Source organism: Gallus gallus, chromosome 1 (assembly GCF_016699485.2).
Source record: "Gallus gallus isolate bGalGal1 chromosome 1, bGalGal1.mat.broiler.GRCg7b, whole genome shotgun sequence".
NCBI lineage: Eukaryota > Metazoa > Chordata > Aves > Galliformes > Phasianidae > Gallus > Gallus gallus.
The window spans coordinates 16,180,899-16,203,213 of NC_052532.1; the positions used below are offsets into that span (position 1 = coordinate 16,180,899).

General features: G+C 39.7%; 1 protein-coding gene and 1 long non-coding RNA gene across 13 annotated transcripts in view; one reads left to right on the forward strand and one right to left on the reverse strand.

Moving 5' to 3' along the window:
* Positions 1-17,787, forward strand: part of GRAMD4 (GRAM domain containing 4) — a 76,952-nt gene extending 59,165 nt beyond the window's left edge. For 6 of the 12 annotated variants that reach the window (XM_040657095.2, XM_040657079.2, XM_046943856.1 and 3 more), the window contains exons 9-21: positions 750-841; positions 1,853-1,901; positions 2,760-2,831; positions 4,432-4,475; positions 4,578-4,687; positions 5,848-6,002; positions 8,274-8,309; positions 9,107-9,124; positions 9,666-9,813; positions 10,252-10,345; positions 11,283-11,367; positions 13,037-13,105; positions 13,871-17,787. In XM_040657095.2, coding sequence (XP_040513029.1) covers positions 750-841; positions 1,853-1,901; positions 2,760-2,831; positions 4,432-4,475; positions 4,578-4,687; positions 5,848-6,002; positions 8,274-8,309; positions 9,107-9,124; positions 9,666-9,813; positions 10,252-10,345; positions 11,283-11,367; positions 13,037-13,105; positions 13,871-13,972 — 1,074 coding nt within the window. In that variant the 3' untranslated portion in view covers positions 13,973-17,787. The remainder of the gene's footprint in view (positions 1-749; positions 842-1,852; positions 1,902-2,759; positions 2,832-4,431; positions 4,476-4,577; positions 4,688-5,847; positions 6,003-8,273; positions 8,310-9,106; positions 9,125-9,665; positions 9,814-10,251; positions 10,346-11,282; positions 11,368-13,036; positions 13,106-13,870) is intronic. The other 6 variants (XM_040657125.2, XM_015275805.4, XM_046943847.1 and 3 more) reach the window with 2 other exon arrangements.
* On the reverse strand, positions 14,156-20,945 carry LOC121108891. Its single transcript, XR_005843528.1, has 3 exons — positions 20,880-20,945; positions 19,877-20,078; positions 14,156-18,450 (listed from the first exon to the last, which is right to left on the reverse strand). It is a non-coding gene; the product is annotated as an uncharacterized LOC121108891 (long non-coding RNA).
* Between the last annotated feature and the right edge of the window lie 1,370 nt (positions 20,946-22,315).

The following is a 22,315-nucleotide window of genomic DNA, read 5'->3' on the forward strand; positions in this document are numbered from 1 at the left end:
CTTCATCAGAATGAACCTCTTTGGTGAAAATGCTACACACTTTTCCATTAAATGATCCACCTCTGCAAGTTACAGAGCCTTACTGAATGGTACTTTGCGCTGCACAGTTGAAGGAATATTGAGGAGGAGATTTTCTCACCATGGTGAAGTTTGGGATTTAATTGATCTGAAATAAAACAGTGAGTTGTCCTGATGTCCTGTGAGGGTATAACTGTCCTAGCTCCTCCTCTTCTACAGTCTATCTTTCACTGCCCTAACCTGGACCGGCCCATCCCTTCAGACATTCAAGGCCAGGCTGGACGAGGCTCTGGGCAACCTGATCTAGCTGTGGTGTCCCTATTCAGTGCAGCGGAGTTGAACTAAATGACTTCTAAAGGTCTCTTCCAACTCTACGGACTCTATGATTATATGATATTAGACCGTATTGTGTCTATGGAGTAGATTCAGACTTGAAGGTTTATGATTTTTTCCAACACCTTCACATGATTGCAACCTTGGAAATAGTCAATCTTGGGCAGCTGAGAGCTATTTAAGTGTTATCTCTGGAGATTTGGTTCAGTCTTATAGTCTCAGCTTTACATTCATTAATGCATTGCTGTTGTCGGTCCTGGAGTGGCTAAAATTCATTAATATTCATGATCTGAGATGTATTCTTCTGAACCCGACAGTACCGTGGGAAAATGTGAATGCCTCACTGTACCTGAGTTTGTAATCCAAGTCTGTTTTGTCTTTTCCTTCACAATCTGCAGATTTACATGAATGCTGTATGGCATGGCTGGGCCATTCCTATGTTCTTATTTTTAGCAATTTTGAGGTTGTCCCTAAATTACCTCATAGCCAGGTATGTACTTAAATACTACATTATTTCTTGTAACACTTTGCTTGAATGGTGTTTTTTTATTCTTGCATTGAGTTGTAAACTGTTAGTTTTTCTAACACTGTGAATTAAGTTAACAAGCTAAAATTCAAACTCTAGTATCATTGATTTCGTTGCTTAATTCTATAATTTTTGAATACACTTAGGAATTGTCTTTATTTGCCATGGCTTGGGTCATCATAAATGAAACTGCATGTTCTCAGACAAATCTCTTAATACTTAAAAATTCTGAAACAAAAATACCCTGCAGTATTCAGAGTAGTTGGAGAGTATCACCTTACATATTGAAGCCTGCAGTTTCCTAGAGAGAATTTTCACCCAGACCTGAATTGCAATTTAGTCTTTTTCTATGGCTCTTATATCCAGAGCCTTCCATTTGTATCTTGGTCTCTATTAAAAATTAAGGCTTCTTAAAAAATGCTTTTTTCTTCTTTCTGTGCTGAGAGGATCTTTTAAAACACTATTATAAGCTTATGGTGTTTTTCCTCTTAAAATTGAGGTGAGGACCTTTCAGTGAGTGTATTACAAAATCATTTTCTAATTTCTTGCTTACTACTTGCAGTCTGACACTCCATTCTTTGAAAATTAACAAGACCAAACAGGCTCCTGAATACGTTTATCCAATTCGTTCGTGCACAAAAAAAATCCTCATTATTTGTTCTGTGCATGCAGTTCACTTTTATTGTAAAATCCACAAGCATTGTACCTGATTCTATGCAGTATCTACTAAGCTAATATTCTTAGCAAGCCCATATGTTAAATATATATATATATATATCTATGCACTTAAAGCTGTTTGTGGTTGGCTACTTCTGCTTTTGTCATGTTGTAGGCTCCTTGTTGGTTTTTGAATGTTTTTTTGTTAAAGCCATTTTACTTATTGCAGAAAACTGCTTTTCAGCCTCTTAGAACCAATCCATGTTGGCAGGTGGAAAAGAAATACTTGCTCTCTTTAACTGTTTCCGTAACTTCTAGGGGTTGGAGAATACAGTGGAGCATTGTGCCTGAAGTTTCTGAACCTGTGGTAAGCCTTTGATCAGTTTGGTCTATGTGACTATGTTAAAAGCTGCACTTTCACAATTTTCCTATGTATGTGAGTAGTTGAGACAGAAAAGAGGAATAAGGTGTAAATAAAGATGTAACAACTTCTTTCTCTCGCCATTTAGAAACTAATAGCTTTGGGTGCTGCATAAATATTCTGAAGTTGATTGAAATTTCTGGAATAAACTTTTATGTAATAACTTGGGCCAAGCTAGATCCTGTGGGAACTTAAAAGAAGCCTTGCGTTCTGTTTTGTTTGTAATGAATTATAATTATTACTTTTGAACCTACTTTAAGCAGTAAGTTGGATTAGGTGACCTCTTAATGTCCCTTCTAGCCTGAATTGCTGTCTAACTTTACATGGTTTTTTTTGTTGGAAGTACTAATATAAGATGGAGTTCTTTGAATTTCAGAATGTGCACTGAGACTTACCAATACTGTTAAAAGATCAATAATCTATTGAAAAAAAAGTTGTAAAACTTCTACAAAAATGATGTTTCTGTGCTAGACCAGAAATAGGTCTCTCTAGGTCTATGGCGTAGACTGGAAGCCATTGTAACTGCATTTCTTCAAAGACATATTGTCTTTTGTCTGCAGTCTCGTATTACTCATTTTTGCATATACCATGGAGGAAAAGCATTCATAACTGAAGATAAACATTGATGAAAAATACATTCAGTAGATCTAAAACAAGGGAGGAACTTGGTATATTTAGAGATTGTTTAAAGTGAGACTATTGTTTTCAAGAATGTGGAGGAGTCGCATTGATGTGAGGAGTTTTGTAAAATGTCAGTTTGATCTGAGCCCAAAATTAACTGGTTATCTCTCTTTCTTGCTCAAGGAACCTCCAAAAGAGGATCTGACTGTGTCTGAAAAGTTTCAGCTTGTTCTAGATGTGGCTCAGAAGGCGCAGGTACTGTGCTACTCTCACCTCTTTTGCTTCTTCCCTAAAACAAGGAGGTTCATTCTGAAGTGGTCAGAGCACCTACACAGCATGTTACAGAGGGTGTGAAAACAAGTGCTTAAACAATACTTTTCTCACATTCTTTACTTACAAGCAATAGTGTTATCGGTAAGATGCCTGGAGCTTCTGAAATGGCAAAATGCTTCAGAGAACTGGTTGACGTTCTCCAAGTTATGGTTCAGAACAGAGTCCAGAGGGGAAGAGAAATAGTTTCTGACTGTTTTTTTTTTTTTCCCTACTGTATGCAGACAATTTTCTGAAAATGTAGACCAGGCAGTGAATCTTAGAAAAGTACTGGAAGATAGGTCTGTACCACAAATCTGCTAGTCACAAAATTAGTTTGAGACTTTATTCCTTCGAGCGTTAAGGTGAAGGTTGCTGCTTGTTTAGCTGTGTTAGTTCAACAGTTTGTACTCTGTCACCAAAACAGTCTGGTTTTTAAACACCACCACCTTAGCCTGAAATCTACTATTTGTGTTGCAAAAGATGAGGGAAGACCTTCTCTCAGATAAGTCATTTTGGTTGGCTACACTGTTAGTTCATTGAGTCAAGCATATAGTTGAACTGTAGCCTTGTGCCCTGTCTAATGGTGTGCAGCCACTCAAAGTAGCTTACCTTTCTATTGCCAACTGGGTAGTCCTATATCCTCCCTTCTGCTGGTTGTGGTTCATACCTGACCCGTTGTTCATGGTGTCCGTGTAAATGAATCTGACAAAAAATGAAAGCCGGTTCTTCTTCAAGTGGAGGCAAATGACTGAGAGCAAGGGAGGAGCTCACTGGGGCAGTGAGCCGTTGTTAGCCTCAGGTAGGAGTGTGCCAAGTCATCAGTGCAGTCTTCTTCACTGATTGTCCCGTTGGTAGCAGCAGTATCAATTTGTTGGTTCTTTCTTTTTTATGGCAGCAAATAACTGTGTTTCTCTTACGTTTATACGAATACTTCCCAAAGTTTGTTCAGAAAACGAGGTTTACAGGTGCTGTGACAGCAAGGATGAGTTACAGAAGGTTGCTGAGTAACACTGTCAATCCAGAGAAGTGGTCAATTTGTATCTGTAAGAATTATATGGAATCTCCAAGGGTATATCATAAAAATCCCATAAAAAAAAGCTAGCAGCCCAAGATTTGACAATCTCAGTAACCACTTCCTGAAATTTCAGTGCTCAAATGATTCAACCAACTTTCCATTTTGTTACCAATTGACAGAAGCTCTTATCTTTCAAATTTGGGCAATTTAAATTTTGTGCAGTGATGGAAAGTGCAGTTATGCACTTTCCAGTCATAACAGTGAGTTTGAAAAACTTCTTTCCTTCACTTCTAATAACTAACCTTGAGTTGCAGAACAAGCTGTTAAATTAGAAGTCATCGAATGTTGCTGTTCAGTGCTGTATTTACTCAGTTGTGAAGTCCATAAATGGCTAAAAAATGACTTTTAAAAAAATCACTTTCAGGGATTACTTATTCTGTAAGATAACTTTGTTGGTTTCTAATACGTGGACAAAAACCCACCAAAATAACACAAGAATTGGATTTAATTCTCTTGCTTCTTATGCAGAATCTGTTTGGGAAGATGGCAGACATACTGGAAAAAATTAAAAAGTAAGTTATATAAGTTAATCTTTTTTTTTTTTTCCCCTTAAAAAAAAGACAACATCTGGAAAGCTTGGTAATGCAATTTTGATTTTATTTGTTTGTTTTCAGCTTGTTCATGTGGGTCCAACCAGAAATAACACAGAAGCTCTACATCGTTCTATGGGCTGCTTTTATTGCATCCTGCTTTTTGCCCTACAGGATTATTGGACTTGCAATGGGTAAACACATTAAATAATTGACCTATTAAAGTCTAGACTTAATGCTTTAAAATTTAGCATGATCTTCAGAGGGGGAATTTTGGAGTGTAAGAAAGAAAACCGTACATTAATAAATAATGCAGTGTTTTAAAGTGCCTTCGTTGTGCTTGGCATCGTTTGTTGCATGCATTTCTGAAAGCCATGTCTGAATACATAATATAATAGACAAAGACTGGAGAATACATTTAGTCCTTGAAGCGGGGAAGTTTATGATGAGCTTTTAGCAGAGATCTTCAGACTGTCAGCTCCAAGGCTTCCAAGAAGTCCTATATTTGGGGATTTTTGCTCGTACTTCCTTGTACGTGAGGCATGTACAGAGAAGGCATAAGGATGGTAGGCTTGGGAAAAATGAACAAGTATGAATAGAAAATGAAAAGATATGAGGATGTGTCCTGTGAACCAAGATTTTTGGTTTTATGGTTTTTTTCTTGAGGTAATGAGATGGTCAAATGAGTATTAACTTCAGTAGAACTGAACTTCAAACCTTCAAACCCTGTTAACCTAAACATATATATGGATTTGCTTGATATAGCTATTGAATTGTAAGTGTGAGGTATTATTTTATTACTCTGACTCTTAGGAGATCTGAATTGCATTCACTGAAGTCTTAAGAGAGTATTTCAAGCCCTTTTTAATCTGTCAGAATGCAGGGCAGTACCTCCTGTGAGATAAGGCGTGCTGAACTGGAAGATAGAGTTTAATGCAGTACATGAGAGCCCTCTGTTGCCGTAGAAATCCTTGCAAGGAACTGCAGGGCTTATGCTCTGGCATGTTTTCTGTTCTGGAAGTATATTATGTTTTCGAGATGTTTCTGGTATTAAACTTTGTATGTTTGAATTATTTCAATGCTCTTCTACATAGTAAAAAACTTTGTGTTTTTTGAAAGAGGGAAAATGAAAGGGAGAAACCTGGGAAAGGGAGAGATCTGTGGGTGAGGAAGAGGAAAAAGGTTTTCCTGCCTTTGTAAGAAGACTCCAAGTAGAACCACGGAATGGTTTAGTGCTGTGAATGAAGATACTTAAATAATTTGGTTTCCTTCATGTACTTGTTAAAACATGGTCAAAACTGTGATATTCTTAGTGCCCTTACAAATGCATACCTTAGTGATTTATTTTTTTCAGGACTCTATGCTGGAATCAAGTTTTTCCTTATTGATTTCATCTTCAAACGATGCCCCAGACTAAGAGCTAAGTATGACACTCCTTATATCATCTGGACAAGTCTCCCAACAGATCCTCAACTCAAAGAAAGATCTAATGCTACGGTGTCGAGACGAGTAAGGATAATAAATCATTTTGTTCCTCTGTCCCCAACATCTTCAAATCAGATACCTTTCTCCCTTCCGCTTTTCCCCAGTGGCTAGAGCACAATTAAAGGGAAGATTAATTAAACCTGAACAACATTATTAGTTCAATTCTTACAATTATTTTCAAGATTCATAGTGTTTTCATATTGACTTTGTTTCTTATGAGAAATTAATTCAGTACAAAGTGTGTGTGTATGTATATGCTCACAAAAATAATGGAAATCGTATGAAGCTAAACACACAAAAATAATGCCATCCATATTCATTTCTGTTACAATTTCTGTAACATACATTCTGTGTGATTTCTTTTTTACAGTCAAAATTCAGTCTTGTATTGCCTTTCTCTGTTCTCAGATGTTATTTAGTGGAGATTCAGCTGCTTGCATGAAGAACAGGAAGAAAAGAGTATATATGTAGCTTACCAATGGGATGAATATTAATAGAATTAGTGAGTTAGTTTACAGATATAGATATTATGTCTAAAAGCTATTTATATTAGACAGCCTTTTAGCATAGGGATGACAAATGATTTTTCACCATGTTGGTACTCTTAGCAGTAATTTTTTCTTTTGTTAAAGTCTCATAGGCTCTAGTCTAATCCCATTTTAGTGTTGACTTAATGCCTCTTACTACAGAAATTGCATCATGGGGTTTCCATAAACTCCCTGGCTAAAATGTGAAACACTTAGCAATAACTCAGGCTGGGCATGCAACTGGGGAGCAAAAGGGCAAAACTTGAAGCTGTGGTTAACCTGTCAGGAAGAAGAAGTCTGGAGCCTGGGGGAAGTTGAATAGAAGGTGGCAAAATGATAAGTGAACCCCAAGTTGAGTTTTTCAGAGGAAAGTAGAAGAGAGAAAATCTGACTGAAATTGAAACTTCTGTTTGTATCTTCTGTGGGACGAGAGAAATGAAGAGGTTAGACAGAGCTGTAGGTTCTGTCATCTATAGCTGCTATTTCTGTTGCTTGCAAAAGATGGACTTAAAACTTCGTGTATCCCTAGGGCTTACAGGTTATCAGTCACTTACTCTGAAGATCGTGTAATCTACCTTAGGGATAGAAAGGCTCTAAGCTGCTGAATCTGAATCCATGAACTCAAAGTATAACTGCCCTTTCTGCTTCTCCTTTATGGCTTAAGTTTTGACAAGTTGACCAGGGTTTTGAGACTGACTTTACAGAGTTGGTTTTTAACCTTGGAAAGTTTGTGCAGGACTGCATTATCTTCCTCAAAATGTCTTTAAAAGCATTAACTTGATCTCAGTAATGTCATTATTTTTAGACAAACTTTCGCACCCCTTGGGAGATTTCTGGGAAAATTGTGGAATAAAAATAGTCGTGGTTTTTCTTGTTTTTTTTTCATACAAAAGATGGAGCACAAAAGCATGTATTACAGCGTATGTGCATTTGCCTTGGCTTGTTATCCCTAAATGGTGTACAAGACACGGTAAACTTAGACACCATGCAATATTCATTAACTGTACCACCCTGACCCCATGTCCTCAGAGAATAATCTTGATAACAGTATCTGATGGGTACAGGTTGTATGTCAAAAGCCGATGACAGATCAAGTGAAACCAGCAAGGAATACTGTTTGCCTGCTTCCAGATTGTTGATGACAATTCTAGCCAGGCAGGATTCCTCCAGCATTACAAATCTAACACCTTCCAGTTATATTTAAGCTTATCAAAATCAGGTGTGATGTTCTTCTTTTGGTAGAGGACCCTTCATTGTCTCATTGCCTCATACCCTGAGAAGTTATACTTAAAAGAGCTGCTTGCTTTAAGGGTACTGGAAACATGTACCTGTTTTAGGGAGGATGCAAGGAAAGGGCAGAACTTCTCACATCTATACCCTCAGAGTGGAATATGGCATTGAAGCTTGGCCACCTTTTTTTTCCTCTATGCAATGGTTAGGTAGGAAACTGTGCAGCACAGAGCAGGGAGATCTTTATTTCAGAGCAAAAAGCATTAGGTCTCTTTTCCTGACCTGTTGTATGTGTCAGACCATAGAGCTTCACCTGGTTACACACATATAGAGCCAAATAACTTGTCTAAGAATGCCTTCCAGAATTTCATCTGGTCTTTACTCACAAACAAAGAATTGGAGAAGCTATTATTTTCCATGGTTGCAGGGGCTTAATCATTGCTAAGGGCACGGCAGAAGGGCAGTAACTGAAGCAATAGTACAATTATTGTCAACCATTTGCTTTCAATCTCAACTCTCTTTATTCTTTTCCCCTGAGGCATCGTTGTATTACGGTTACCCTAAAAGCTGGATGGTAAATACCCTCTGTTGTGCATAACTGTTTTGTCAAGTCTGATTTTATAGTCGGTGATTGCAATGCACACTTTTCATTTGCTTTTGTTAGAGCTAAATCCTGTGAAGTGTTGAGTGCTGCCAACTGAAACTCAGAAAGCAGCTGAGGCTAGTCAGCTTCCCATGGCATTGGGCTGCTGCAGGAGAAGGGCTTAGTCCCAGGCTTGCACGCTGTCACTTTGCCAGTTGTTTAACTGCATGTGTACAGTAGGACTAAGAATGGAGCTGTTACTGCTTTTGTGACAAAAGCCAGACTTTAGAATTGTGTGGTACGCTACCAAGACGAACAAAGCAAACGGAGGCGAGGTTTTGGAAAGTAGCTGCCTGCTGTCCTTCCAGAAGCAAGGCTGTTTTGTTAGGGCTCCAGTGGTTCAGGAGCCCTGCTGAAAAGAAGATTTTACTGAAGTAATTCAACTTTAAGAGCTCCATGCTACTTCCCACCCACCCCGCCCCCCTCCCAAGGATACTGACTACCATTCTAGTTTTATTTCACATGTCAACGCTCTACATTCAGTGCAACTTCAAAGGAAAGCAAAGATCAATGACTAACGCAACCTGAATAAATTGAACTGGTGTGCTCTAACCACTGCTAACTCTCATTTTTAATTGCATTCATCGTGTGTAGTCTTTTGGTATGTGAGCAAGATCTTGCAGCTTCACTCAGTTCATGTTTTATTCTATCTATTATGCTGTTATATAGACTTCACTTTTTTCTTTTGTCACTGTCACATTTGTGTTGTTTGTTTCTTTTCCTGCTAGCTGTCAGGGCATGAAAAGGTACGGATCGTAGCGTGGAAAACTCCCTTTCAATTTCAGCATTTGTATTCCTGATGAGCTTCTGCAGCTTTGTGTGACTTTTTCTTTGTTTGCTCTTTTTCTTTCCTTTGTAAACTTAGTTTGTGCAGAAATATCTTGGCCTGTCTCTTGAAGACAAGCTAAATACTGATAATATGTTAACTTATTATTAGTCTCAGTAGCACAGTAATTTGGAGTTGTGTGCAGTGGCCTAGCTGTATCTAATCAGATATACCCTCTACTGTAAAGAAATGGTATTTAAGCCAGGAATATCTAGCACCGTGCACTTTCACCTCTGTAGAGGCTGCCCTTCAAAGCGTAGCACTTTGCAAGGCTGTCTTCAGGTAGAACCTCACAGCCTTGTGATAGAGAAGTAGTATAATGCAGCAGCAACAACTTCATTGAACTAGTTAATGGAAGTTGTCCTACCTTTCCTTAAGGAAGAATAGTTAGCCAGGCTCTTGAGAGCACAGTTCTAAACTGTTGCTGTTCAAATTTTGGAATACGTTTCTTTCTTTTTCAGCTTCAAACGGCAGCGTCCAGAAGTTACGTGGGCTCAAATGCCCCAACTGGAATAAACAAAGATGAAGACACGAGTCGCTTCCATACCACCAAGAGGGGGAATTTCCATGAAGTTTTTAACCTGTCAGAAAACGAGCGTCCTTTGGCAGGTATTGCAGCATTAGTGGAATATGTTCTGAAAAGCCAAGGATAGCTTAAAGCTGAATTCTTCCTCTGCGTAGTGTACAAATAGAAGCTTTTGATTTAAAATGCCTGCTTAAATTAGAATGAATAGTGGCGGTCTCTTTCATTCCATGTCTTTACAATTGTTTGCAAGAATCAACAGCATGTCATGTCTTTTGTTGTAGTGCAAATGTTAAAGTAAATAATTGTGTTTGCGGGTTGGCTCTTTGTTTTTAACTTTTTTTTTTTAAAGCAGTATTAAAACAGATGGTATGATGCCTAAAAACACCTTCTCGAGGTTTTGCTATGTAAGCACTTCTTGTTTCAGTATCTAAAGTTGAATTTTCAGTTCTGCCCTTTTTATAAGGTAACTGCTGTTTCTCTCTTTCCTGAAGTAAGATTTCTTCCTATGATTTTTTGTCTAGTGTGTGAAAATGGCTGGCGTTGTTGCTTGATTAATAGAGATAGGAAGATGCCTACAGACTACATCAGAAATGGAATTCTTTACGTCACAGAAAAGTGAGTCATTAAAATTGACACATTTCTCAGGAGGGAAATGCAACAGACACAAAAAAATGAATCTGAAAGTGACCCTTTGACAATATTTTGAAACAACACTCTTCTTGTAAGTGGATATAAAGTGCCTTTTCATGGTGCTTTAAAACCTCAAAGCGTGGTAGGAGAGTGATATCTAAATCTGGGTTGTAGTAAAGCTTAACAAGCGTGGTTTTATCTTGGGAAGGCTTGCATGGGAATGGAGAACAGCTCAATACAGTCAGTTGTATTGTAACTGATTGTAGCTGCAATCTGTGATAAGGTTAACATACACTTTCTGTATGTGAAGAAGAAGAAAACTAGTTCTTGGTTTCAGAACTAGAAATTGATGGGTTTTGTTGCTGTTTTTTTTGTTCTTGTTTTTAGTCTTTACTTTCTTTTTCTTCCTCCCCTGTGCTGAAATGAGTATCACTACCATTTGGCTCTTGCACTGAAATTCCTTTGGAGTGTAATGAATGGAAGTGAAGCTAATCTGTATGCAGTGTCACCCAGTGACGGAGAGTGTTTGGAATCTGTAGTGTTTAAAAATCTGAGCTTTTGTCTGTGTCACAATAACATGAAATTAACACAGTAATTTTCCATTAGTCCTGTTTTAGGAGAGGGTAAAAGACTTACAAGCTTTTTGAGATATAATATTTCAACTGTTTAAGTCTTTACTTGTTTCCTGTATTTTTAAAGTGCATGTTGGGTTTACACATTAAGTGCAGTAGTATAAAAACATTATTTTTTTGGTCTGTACTTGCTGTATGTTCCTGGCTTTCCAACGTGTTAGCCAGTTGCTAGATTTCATGAACGTTTGTTCTAAATTGGAAGTTGTAACTGAATTAATTGAATTGAATTTTCTGTGGGCTTTGTTTTAGAATACTGTATCAAAATGAGCATTTTCTTTTCTTGTCTTCAGTTACTTGTGCTTTGAAAGCTCCAAATCAGGCTCCTCTAAAAGAAATAAAGTTATAAAGCTAACGGATATAACAGATATTCAGAAGGTATGTCTATTTTTGGGTTGCACATAGAGAAAAAAGTTGATTTTCTGTTCAGTTAGTTATGTCTTGATTTTCTGCTTATGGTGGTTTGGGATTTTTGGGGAGGAGGGAAAGCATGACATGGATCGTTTATATAACTGAGACAGTCCTTTGATCAAGGATGTTTTTCAGAAACACTTGTTCAGCCATTTAGACCAACCACATGCAAACTCACTGGGAGCATAAATGTTTACAAAACTCTTACGCTCCTGAATTATTTTTGAATTAAAATTGTGTTGCTTCTAAACTTCTGTATTGACTGGATCTGTGTAGGCTTTTAGAAGATGTTTTTGTTAGCGACGGTTGTGTAATGTTTACTTAAATTTGAGCGTTGATGCCAGAAGATGCACCATCTTAAATGTAGATGCCTTGGAGGGAAGAGGGATTATTGTCAGTGAAGAAGGACAAGGCATTAGAGTAGCAATACTGAATCAGACTGGAATTTTGTCTAGATGGAATCCATCACTAAGAGAGTGAAAAGTGGATGGTTAGAAGCCTGGCAAGTACAATGTAATCTTCTGGTTGAGCCTGCTGTCACCAGTGGTTTCATTCTATGCCTAGCATCACGCTGTATGGTGTTTAGTATCACTTCTTGTTACCTCTTTTAAATTGTCTTACTCTTAAATACAGACACCCCTACTTTCTACTATATCCTGTGGCCACGAGAGCCACAGATTATAACCCACAAAGAAATAAGTCAGTCTGGTGTCTATCGTTTGGGTACCTCCAGATTTGCAAATGAATTCTTTCCATTTACATCACACGTCTATAAAGGAGATGACTTGAGCTCAGCTCAAACGCTCTCATTAAAATTAATAATTCATACTGATGCATTTTAAACACCATACTTGAAGCAGCACTGGCTTCTTGTTTAGTTGGTCTTTACTGCCATAAAAGTCCTTTTGTATCTGTGTAGGTTCTTGATGAAGGTAAGACAGAGATTGTGCAGCCAGGCATAAAAGCACAGTGGGCCTTGTTTTATTTGTGAGTGGCTGAAAACAGGACCGGCTCAGGCTCCTTCCATATTTAGGATATTCTCTAGTTCAGCCAGCAGTATTTCTGCTGAGTCTTGCAGGCTTTCTGTAAAAAGCCCAACTGTACATACTCTGTTGATCTATTTAATTTTGAAAATAAGTTTTTTTTTGGTCTATTTCCTGCTCCTTTAAACTATCAATGAATATTAGGGAAACCTTTAAACTCTATGTACTTGCACACCTCTCTTGCCTGCTTATATTTTGCACGTATATGTCTATAAACAACATATACGCACACCCATTCACACTGATGTACTGCAGAAGAGCTGGGTGCATGCCTGGTCAGTGACCACTGGTGTCCATTAGTGTGGAGCTGCTGACCGGACCCTGGCAGGGGCAGCTGGGGCAGCTCCCGGAGGCAGTGCTGGGCTGGGGGCCATTGGGGTGGGCTGGCAACACAACATGGGGCAGGTGCTTGCTGTGTGAGCAGTGCTGTGCTGGTATACTTCAGGGTCAGCAAGGAGTGTCTGGCCTATGCTGATTTTAACACGGGCCTATTAGCTATGGCTGGGAGGATCTACCTCTGACAAATTGCATAACCTCAGCACTTCTTACAATTGTTCAGTACATATACCTTAGGTCTGTGCTTGCTCTTTCAGTACAAAGTGCTCTCTGTTCTCCCGGGATCAGGGATGGGTATTGCTGTATCAACACCATCTACACAAAAAGTAAGTAGCTGGCTCTATCTGTATTATCTGTTTGACTTCATGCCCTTTTTGACATCTTCCTCTGGCAAGTGGCAGCAAAAAGGTGGTTTTTTTTCCTCTTCTTCCTCTTGCTAGTGTTTTGCTTTTTTCTCTAATTCACTTGTACATAATTCAGCATGTTTCTTTCAGAATTTTAATGAATTAAACATTCACCCTGTTTTACTGCATCTGACTGTTTTACTGTAACACTTCAGACAGATTTGCTTCATCCTTTCTGCTCCTTTCTTTCATTACCTCAATTGACTGTTCTCTCAGTGTCCTTTGAGAGCATGAGGGCTGATATGCAGTGCATCAGTCTGAGAATAGAAGTTGATGGCTTGACAGCATGTTTGGGTGAGGAACGGTCTGCTGTATGGCACGTTTTGGGGTGGAAGGACCTGACCCTCAGATTCAGTTTTCCTGTTTAAACCTTACTGTACTAAACATTTAAGTATCATCAGGAAAACTTCGTGCACTTTATGAGTGAGTTAAAGTGCCCTCAGTTGCCTGGTCACTGTGCAGATGTGCTTTATGTTGTGGTTGATTTATATAAACAAGATGGAGATGGAAACACATTAAAAACTTGGGCGTGGATCCAAGGATTTAGTAGAGAAAAGGATTCTTACTCTTTATTAATGTACTTTGAGTACAGTGCTGCTCCTAACGGTGTGGCCAAAACCATACCTAAGGGAACAGTTTTCTTCTTCCAGACTGACTTGATCTTTTCTTTCTTTTCCTGTCATTTAGCCTTTGGTGTTTGGTGCTATGGTACACAGAGATGAAGCTTTTGAGACGATTTTCAACCAGTATGTGAAAATAACCTCCGCATCATCGAACAGTGAGAGCTAGTATCTTATCTTAGGAAACCTAAAGGAAACTTTCTTATTTTACAATTTGGTAGTGAAAAAAAAAAATGAACATCCTCATCTATTTTGCAATAATTTTTCTTGTCTGGTGGTTTATATTCTATCTGTTACATAAATCAAGTGTATTTTATATATGCCTTCATGTTTGTTTTTAAGGTTTTTGTAAAAAAAAAAAAAAAAATTGTAAAAAACCCACAAAAAAAAAAAACACAACCAAAATGAAGCAAAACAGTGGAAGTGCTATCATCACTATTAGCCTTGTACATTAAGCACTTTTAATGTTTATTTACTGAGATGAGTAGCTCGAAAGACGCTAGGAGAAGTGACTGAATAATGGACTGAAACAGACTGATCCCTTTTAACTGCACTTAAATCACTGGGGATACGTTGGCCCCATTATCTCAGTTATTTTTTCCCCAAGATGTGAGAACGACAACTGCAATATCCTGAAATCTGTTTCTTCAGCTTTAAGTTTTTAATTGGGTTCTATATTAAAACTGGTGGCGACACCAAGGAAGCATTACCATCTTAGTATTTCCATATTTGTAACTGCACTTAAAATAACTCCTTGCTAAACCTTGCATCGAAGAATGTTATTTTCCAGTTGGCTTAGGATCAGTTTTTTTCTGCGTACAGAGATCTAAATTGTTTGTACAGTGAATTGGAGGAAAACGTTTCTAGCTATATCTTCCTTTCCTGATTCACCAAAGTAAGAGGAAGGAAGGCAGGCAGATACTTTTTATAAAAGAGGGCATCAAAACGTTGTTCCTAAAATGTTAGGCATCGTATATTTGTATTTCTGTAGATACTTGTCATAGAAGGGCTCAACTGTTGTACATGTTGTATGTACAAGGTGTTTGTATGTTATTGCATCAAAGACTTGTGGGCTTTTTGTGTTGGGGAGCTGGGAGTCGTTAAACTAAACTGCAACATGGCCGTTTTTTAATTTGGCTTTTCTCTAGAGTTACCTTATAATAACACTACGAGATAGCAACTGAAAGCACTATTTCCTTCTCAGAATGTCATTTGAGGGGCATTGCAATGTCACTGTGTTTCCACTCGTGGAATTAAATTGTACTAACAGTTAAACCCAATTGCCAGGTGAAACAGGAAGGCTGTGCTCCTTCTCTAAACCCTCTCAGGCCTTTCTGGTAGCAAAGCACATATTGACCTTCAACTTTAGTACAGTAAGCTTTTATATTCTATACAATAGCACCCGTCTGAGAGGTTTAGAATTCTATTTGCATTTTTCTTGAAGCACAGTAGGAGTTACGCTAAGCCTTCCAGTTTGTCTGTTCCTTCTCTGTGTCTTTTGAGTTGAGTAGTGCGATGTCTCCAGGTGTTATATGGAGGACCCCAAAAAAGTAATGGAAATGCAAATCCTTGTATAAAAAATAGGACTTAGTTTCACAGATTTTTTTTTTAACAGGGATTTTTCTTTCTTTACATGGGGAAAAAGATAGAATGAAGGAGTGGCAGAGCCAAACACCAAAGGATCTTTAACACTTAGCACAGTTTTTACTTAAAGTAACTTAAATGCAGCAGTACTGAAGGAGGCAGTTAAACTGTACAAAACTATTTCAGTCTGGCTGTGAAGAGGTATGATGCAAAGAACCTAAAGTACACCTGATATGAAGAAATACTGTCGAATACTGTGATTTGGTTGGGTGTTGTGAAGTAAAACACTGACTGTGGTAAAGCACCATGCCCTGGATGGAACTGTGAACAGAAACAGGAGACAATCCACAAGGGCTGGGATGTCATTGTGGAGATCTCTTGAGCTTTGCAACCAGGAAAAGGGGTGCATTTCTAATGCTGCCCATGTGTGTACATCAGGACCTGAAAGCTTAACGTGTAAGTGAGGCCGGGTAGGCATTCCATTTTGCCACCATCTAACATGGATGTAGCTTGGCAGTTCGTGGTTTCTTCGCTTGACATAGGCAGATTTTATGTTTAAATTCCTTGAACTTAATTTTCTTCTTCAAACCTGCTTTAAAATCAGTCAATCTTTTTGTAATTGTTTTGTATCGTCGTTTGACTTTCCTTCCTAGAAGCTTCCCTGAATAGTGAGTGTGGCTAATAGGCATTAAAATCGCTTAATGTTATATAAATCTTAACCAGATTCATTCATTTTGTCTTAAGGAAGAAACCCCTTGGGTGTGTTCAAAGCTATTGGTTTTTGGTTCTTTTTTTTTTTGTTGTTGAAGAAACAGAAAACTATATTTTTTACAGAGAGCATGCTCTTTTTCTTATTTTTGTATCATTTTTTCAAGTGTAATTTATACCTTCACTCTGATCATAACAGCAGTTTCAATAGGAAATCAGTTGACTGACACTTGTTACTTCCCTCACACCCCCATCACTGGTTGACCCTGGTTTATAGGGTTGTCCAGGATTCTGGTTCCTGAAGGAGCTGTAGGTCCTGTGCTTGTGGTGCCAGGGTGGTTCAACACGCCTGGGCTTCAGAGCAGGAGAAAAGAGATGACGATCCTTTCTCCCAGCCTGAAATGCCTCATGTACAATATGCTCTTAATTTTATTTTCTTTCTGGACAAAGGAATTAAAAAACTTTTTACAAAATCTGATGTGTTGGCATTCAGAATCAGTGCACGTTTTAACAGTGTGAATTTGAAAACGAGCAATTCCTTAAGCAGTAAACCTAGGGCAAACTGCAATGCAACACCATTTCATTCTAATGTGTAGAAAACAGACTGGATTTTTGTAGGAGCTGTAATATAGCGGACGTCTATGTACATATTTTGCAAAGTTCACTTTACATGAGGTTGTCCAGGTTCCTGCTGTGCAACGGCGTTGTGCGTTACAGAACATCACTGCTGCTCCAAGGTACCCTCAGTGTGTTTACTTCTGAGTACTCCTGTGCTCGTTCCTCTGCTGCATCCTTGTATGCTTGGAGGGCAGCAGGGGCAGGACAGTGAGTAAATGTATACTTGATTTGTACAATTACACTCAAATTAACCTTAAACTCCACTTGTCCTACGTAACTTTGCAGTGTAACCTGCTTTGCTTCATTAGCAGGCTGGGTAGTACCACTTAATGTGAAGTGTTACTTTCTAATAGCAGAAAGTGATGTTCTTGTCATTCTGTTTGCTGTTTATATTTGCAGTTCTGTTGATGTGTGCGGTTCGCTGCTGTTGGATTTAACTTCTTTTAGCAGAAGTGCATTGGTTAGTTTGAGTCCCTTTTAAAGGAAGAAAAAAAGGGAGATGAAAACTGACTACTTCAGTTACTTATTGGTGACCGTTTCAATTCAGAAGGAAAAAAAAAAAAAGCTGAAATATGAAATCATGCCTTTCCATACACTGTGGCTTTTGTGAGGCAAGATTGAATGAAACAAGCTATTTCTAAGTAGCAGCATCACACGGGAAGCCAGCAGCAAAACCCCACTGTTGTTCCTGCAGGCAAAGAAGAACGGAGATTTCACCCAATCCTGAGGAGATGAAAGGATGTACTTTTTTTTGGCTACTTAAACTTGTATGAAAAACACTGGTAGTTTTTATTGAATTCTGTACATTTTGGCAGATGTTTAATTTCTACTACTAATCATTGAAATATAATGGATGTTAAAATTTTTATGTCTGAAGTTTGAGTCTATATTTTGAAGTTGTAAATAACTCATTATCAGTGTAACTTTTGTTTGACAAAAGACTTATACTGTACGAAAAATTGAGATAATGAAATGATTTGCCCTGTACATTTTTTAAGAAAATGTTGTTTGTTTAAAAAGTCTTGTATAAATTATAATTTTTATTTAAATAAACATATAAATGCTTTGTGCTAACCCTTTTGACAAACTCCAGTAGTTGGTATAGCGAACTCAACAGCAGATTTCCTGCAGCGAGGCAGAATACTGCCTTTTTGTCACAGCAGACTGGAGCCTTTTGCTGGGGAGGTGTGTGGTTTCTGGTGCTCACTGCTTTTGAAGCACAAAAGCTGTGCTTTTATCTGAAGTGATGCATTGGTGCATTGGAGAGCACCTCCGTGGTTTTGGCTCCTGTGCAGTTTAGCATCTGTCCCTTGGTAATCGTGTAGTTAACCCAAGGGATGGAAAAGCAACTGGTGAGTTTAAGGCACTCCCACTGAAGGAGAGCATATGGGTGAAAGGAGACTCAATAAAAGCTCTTAGACAAAGTAATAGGTGCAGACTGTGCTACGGGTAGGCCTGGGGGTAAGAATGAGAGCCTTTCTGCCTCAGAGGTATGTGGGAGCTGTGCTTAGAAAGCTTGTACAGCTGACGAGGGCTGTTCTTTGTCTTTCAGTACCTGTGGTCACTTCAGGTCTTCTGTCCAGACACGGATGTAGCTGGTTGCCGTGCCTTTGGCCGTGCTTCTGTGAAATCTGTAACCCTGCTGGGGATCAGTGGTAGGGCTTCTTTGTCCACGGTGTCTGTCACAGGAGCTGGCTGCACAGCACTGGCTTTCACTGCATACTCGGGGCTTTGTTTCTGGTTAGGAACACGATACCGAGAGTGAGCTTCCTGGTCATCTAATCTGAATGTATTTGTTTGTCCCTACAATGCTCCTTTTTATGCTTTGCTCCATTGAAATAGATCAGTCCGTGGCAGACCCTGCAGTCATGAATGCGCGCTGTTCCATTTACCTCTATATTTAGTTTTCTCACGATGACAGCTATGCGTCTGGTGACAAAGTGGTGCTTTTAAGCTTCTGTTTTAAATACTTGTGTGTTCAAACCATACTTAATTTCTCCCTTGTTCTTCTGTTAATGCCTTTTTCATTAAGTACTTCTGTACAAGATCAGGTGCATCTGCAAGAGTGCTCACACAGGTTGGATTCAGCCCTGGCTGCCCGCAGCCTGGTGGAAGGAGCGTGTGGAGCCTCGATGTCTGGTTTGCCTGTAGGCTGCGTGGGACCTGGGGAGAGGGATGGTGTTCCTGAAAACAGATTTTGTTTTCTCAGCTCACTTTAGCGGCCCATGGAAATAATACCGAATGAGCTGCATACCTGCTGTCTGTGCAGCTCTAACTCCATCGTGCAGAGCAAGTACTAATGAGTTTGTAAAGGACAGTTTCTGCATTCAGACTGGAGAAGTGGGTGTGGTTTGCTCTTTTTTCCCTATTTTAAGTAATTTTTTTTGAGTCTAAGTTCCTCTACGGAGTGCCTGGATTCAATATTGGGGGGTTGAAACTCGATCGTTGTGGTCCTTTTCAACCCAGGCCATTCTATGATTCTATGATTCTAATACATTCTTCTTTTTAGACAGTTTCAGGGTAAGCTAAATGTTCTGTCTACAAGTTATTGGCTCCTCTCAGCTTCAGATATTCCCCTACATCATGAGTTACGAGTTCTAAAAGATGTATTTTCTGTGTTAGAGAAGCTGAGGCATTTTTAAGAGAACTCTCTTGCAGCAGCTCTTCACTGAGCTGTTGACATGAGAAGTTAAGTGGGCTTAATGCAGTGCCTCAAGGATGTAGTTGTGAATGTGCCTGGTGCTATATTTAACCTGAACTGATTTATTTGGCCAGTTTAGCTTTGGTTGGGAAGCAGAGAGGGAAGATGATGGGAAGATAGAGACCTGTTTCCACATTTAGATACCTGTCTCTTCTTTGTACATTGTGAGCTTCACGCTTTTTTGAGATGTGAATTGGGTATAATGTGTTTTTGCATCCTCTACTGAAGCTCTGTTTTTACCACTTCAAATGGAAGATGGCTATATGTGGAAAAGGATTTCCTTCAGTCTTCCTTTTTCATTATGCTTCTCTTTTGGTTAACTATCAACTTTGCCTGTTCTTCAGCTTCTCCCTGTGTTTCCCCCTCCCCTAACTCCATGTGAATGTTTTCCCTTATGCACCTATCTTCCTCCTCCTCATGTGCGTACACAAACCTTTATCCAAAACCATTTGATCCATTTACCATCTGCTCCATTTCATCTCTGGATGATCCCACGTGGCTGGGTGAGATCCTATGGACCAGAATTTAATCTTCATCCCCACTTTGCATGGTAATTAGTAGCAATGAGTGGCTGCCTTCTACCCTTACAGTCTGGCTGAGACTGAAGGTGAATGATGTCCGAGGGTTCTCACTGATTCAGGTTGACTTTGAGCAGAAGGTGTGCCTGTAAAAGAATAAATGTAAAAGTAGGTGCATAACACAAAGAGGTATTTGGGAAAGATTGTTCAATCTAAGCTGATATTTGCTCACTCATCTCCATGCTGTTCTTTTGAGCACAGGGCATCAGGTTTTGACCTCTCAGCTAAGTCAGTAAGAGCTTCTCTAAATGCTCTCCTTGCTTTTCCTAAGTCAGGGAAGTATTTAAGAGGGACTGCTGTTAGTATAAAGACTGTAAGCCAAGCAGGTACATTAAGTATTATTTATGCATTTTGAAAAGTCATCTCTGATCAGAAATGTCTTCAGCCACTGACAAATGCTATCCCGTCACATGAGTAAGGAGTGAGTTGCATGAGCTGTTTCTAAAGCCAACCATCCCTAAAAATATCACGTAAGTCTATAAATGTGCAGAAATGACCTAAGTCTGAGAAGCACTTTGGTCTTGGGGAAAAGTGATCATGGAATCATAGAATCACTCAGGTTGGAAAAGACCCACCGGATCATCCAGTCCAACCATTCGCCCTTCACCAATGGTTCTCGCTAAGCCATGTCCCTCAACACAACATCCAAACACTCCTTCAACACCACCAGGGTCGGTGACTCCACCACCTCTTTGATGGCATCTTTCAGATCCTCTGGGAAAAGCTGGGGGATGGGCTCCTGTGTTAACTAACAGTGACATACACTGAACATGTCTTTATGGGGAATATGCTTTATGAGTATTTACTCATGTTGCTGTCTTCATACAAGGGCTGAGAGCTCCTGCCTGCTGCCACCTAACTAATGCCAGCACTGGGACTCAACAGACCTTCCTATAAAGGCAGGAGCCCAGCAGAGCACCTCGGAGTGCTGTGCACATCTGCCTTTCCATCACAGTGAGCCATTGTGGGTTGGCACAACTGCCCTGGCAACTGCAGCCTCAGGTAAGTTTTGGGGGGATGTAACAAACGTGATATATAAAATCGCCTCAGTGTTCCCCTGGATGTACTGCAGTGTCCATCGGATTTCAGAGGTAATCTTTTCATACAGGTTGTATAAACATCATAGTGTCGGCCCTGACTTTATAGTGTTAAAGAGTAATGAAAGGAACTGTGAGCTAAAGCTAGCTTCTGTGTGCACACCTTGGTGCGAATCCCAGTTGTGCAAATATTTGCAGACCAGCGTGCTGCTGTTAGCTCTGCCTTTCATCCAGTGCCTTCAAGCAGCAGCTTTTCCCCTGCTCCTGCTCTCAGAACTTCAGAGCTGGGAAAAAGAAGGCAAAGAGGGAGGTTCACCTGGGGGTGTTTGGGCATTGTGTTCCGAGCAGGGAATGTTGTAGGGCATCCACAAAGCACAGTCTGGAGAAGACGGGAGTTCTGTTGTACGTGTGGTCCCTTATATGCTCTTCATGTTACTCTACAGCTGATACAGCTGCATTATAATCCACTTTTTGCCAGAGAATATCAAAATATAAGTGCCCAGTTTCAGCAATTTGTAAGCTTTTGTTCTTTTTAGGATGTATATATATGTTTTTTCCCCACTGATACCAAAAAAAGCCCTAATAATAAGAGACACTTCTCTCCCAGCTTTCAGCAGCACCATTTCAGCAGGCTCATTAGGTTGCTCATCACCAGATTGGTTGATGAAAGAAGAGCCAGGCTCCTGGCCTGACCGAGGGCACATCACAAGCTGTGCAGTTGGGTGATGACAGTGGGGATGTGGTGGTGGGACAGTTGATAGGACTCCCGATTTCGGGTGCAGGTCGCACAGGGCTGGATCTCTGGTTGGCTGTGCCTGAATCACATGGAGAGCAGCTCATGGTCCCCTGGCACTGAAGGTTGCCACAGCCAGGTGCTGCCCCTCTCTAGCTTGGTGAAACTGGGCCGGCTCGAGGTCATGGCTCATTCCAGGCAGCAGAAGCACCCAGGCTTGGCACCTCGTGTGCCCCAGGTCAGTGGATGCAGAGGTCCCTTCCAGCCTCAGCCCCTCTGTGACTCTGTGATCGTGCTGTGTTGGGTTGGTCAGGGCTCAGGGGACTCTTCTTGTCTTTCTTTTGCTACCAGTGCAGCTGAGGAGCTGAAACTCCTATCGCTCTGCTAAGTCATTGTTGAAATATAGCTAATGGATGAAATATTGAACCAACTTAAAGTGAAGATCTTGCAGGGAATGACGTTCAGTGCATTTCCCAGATGCTGGGTTTGATGCTCTGACTAGGGAGAATTTTGCTGCCTGCATTCTCTCTCATTCTCTCTGTTTTTAATGAGC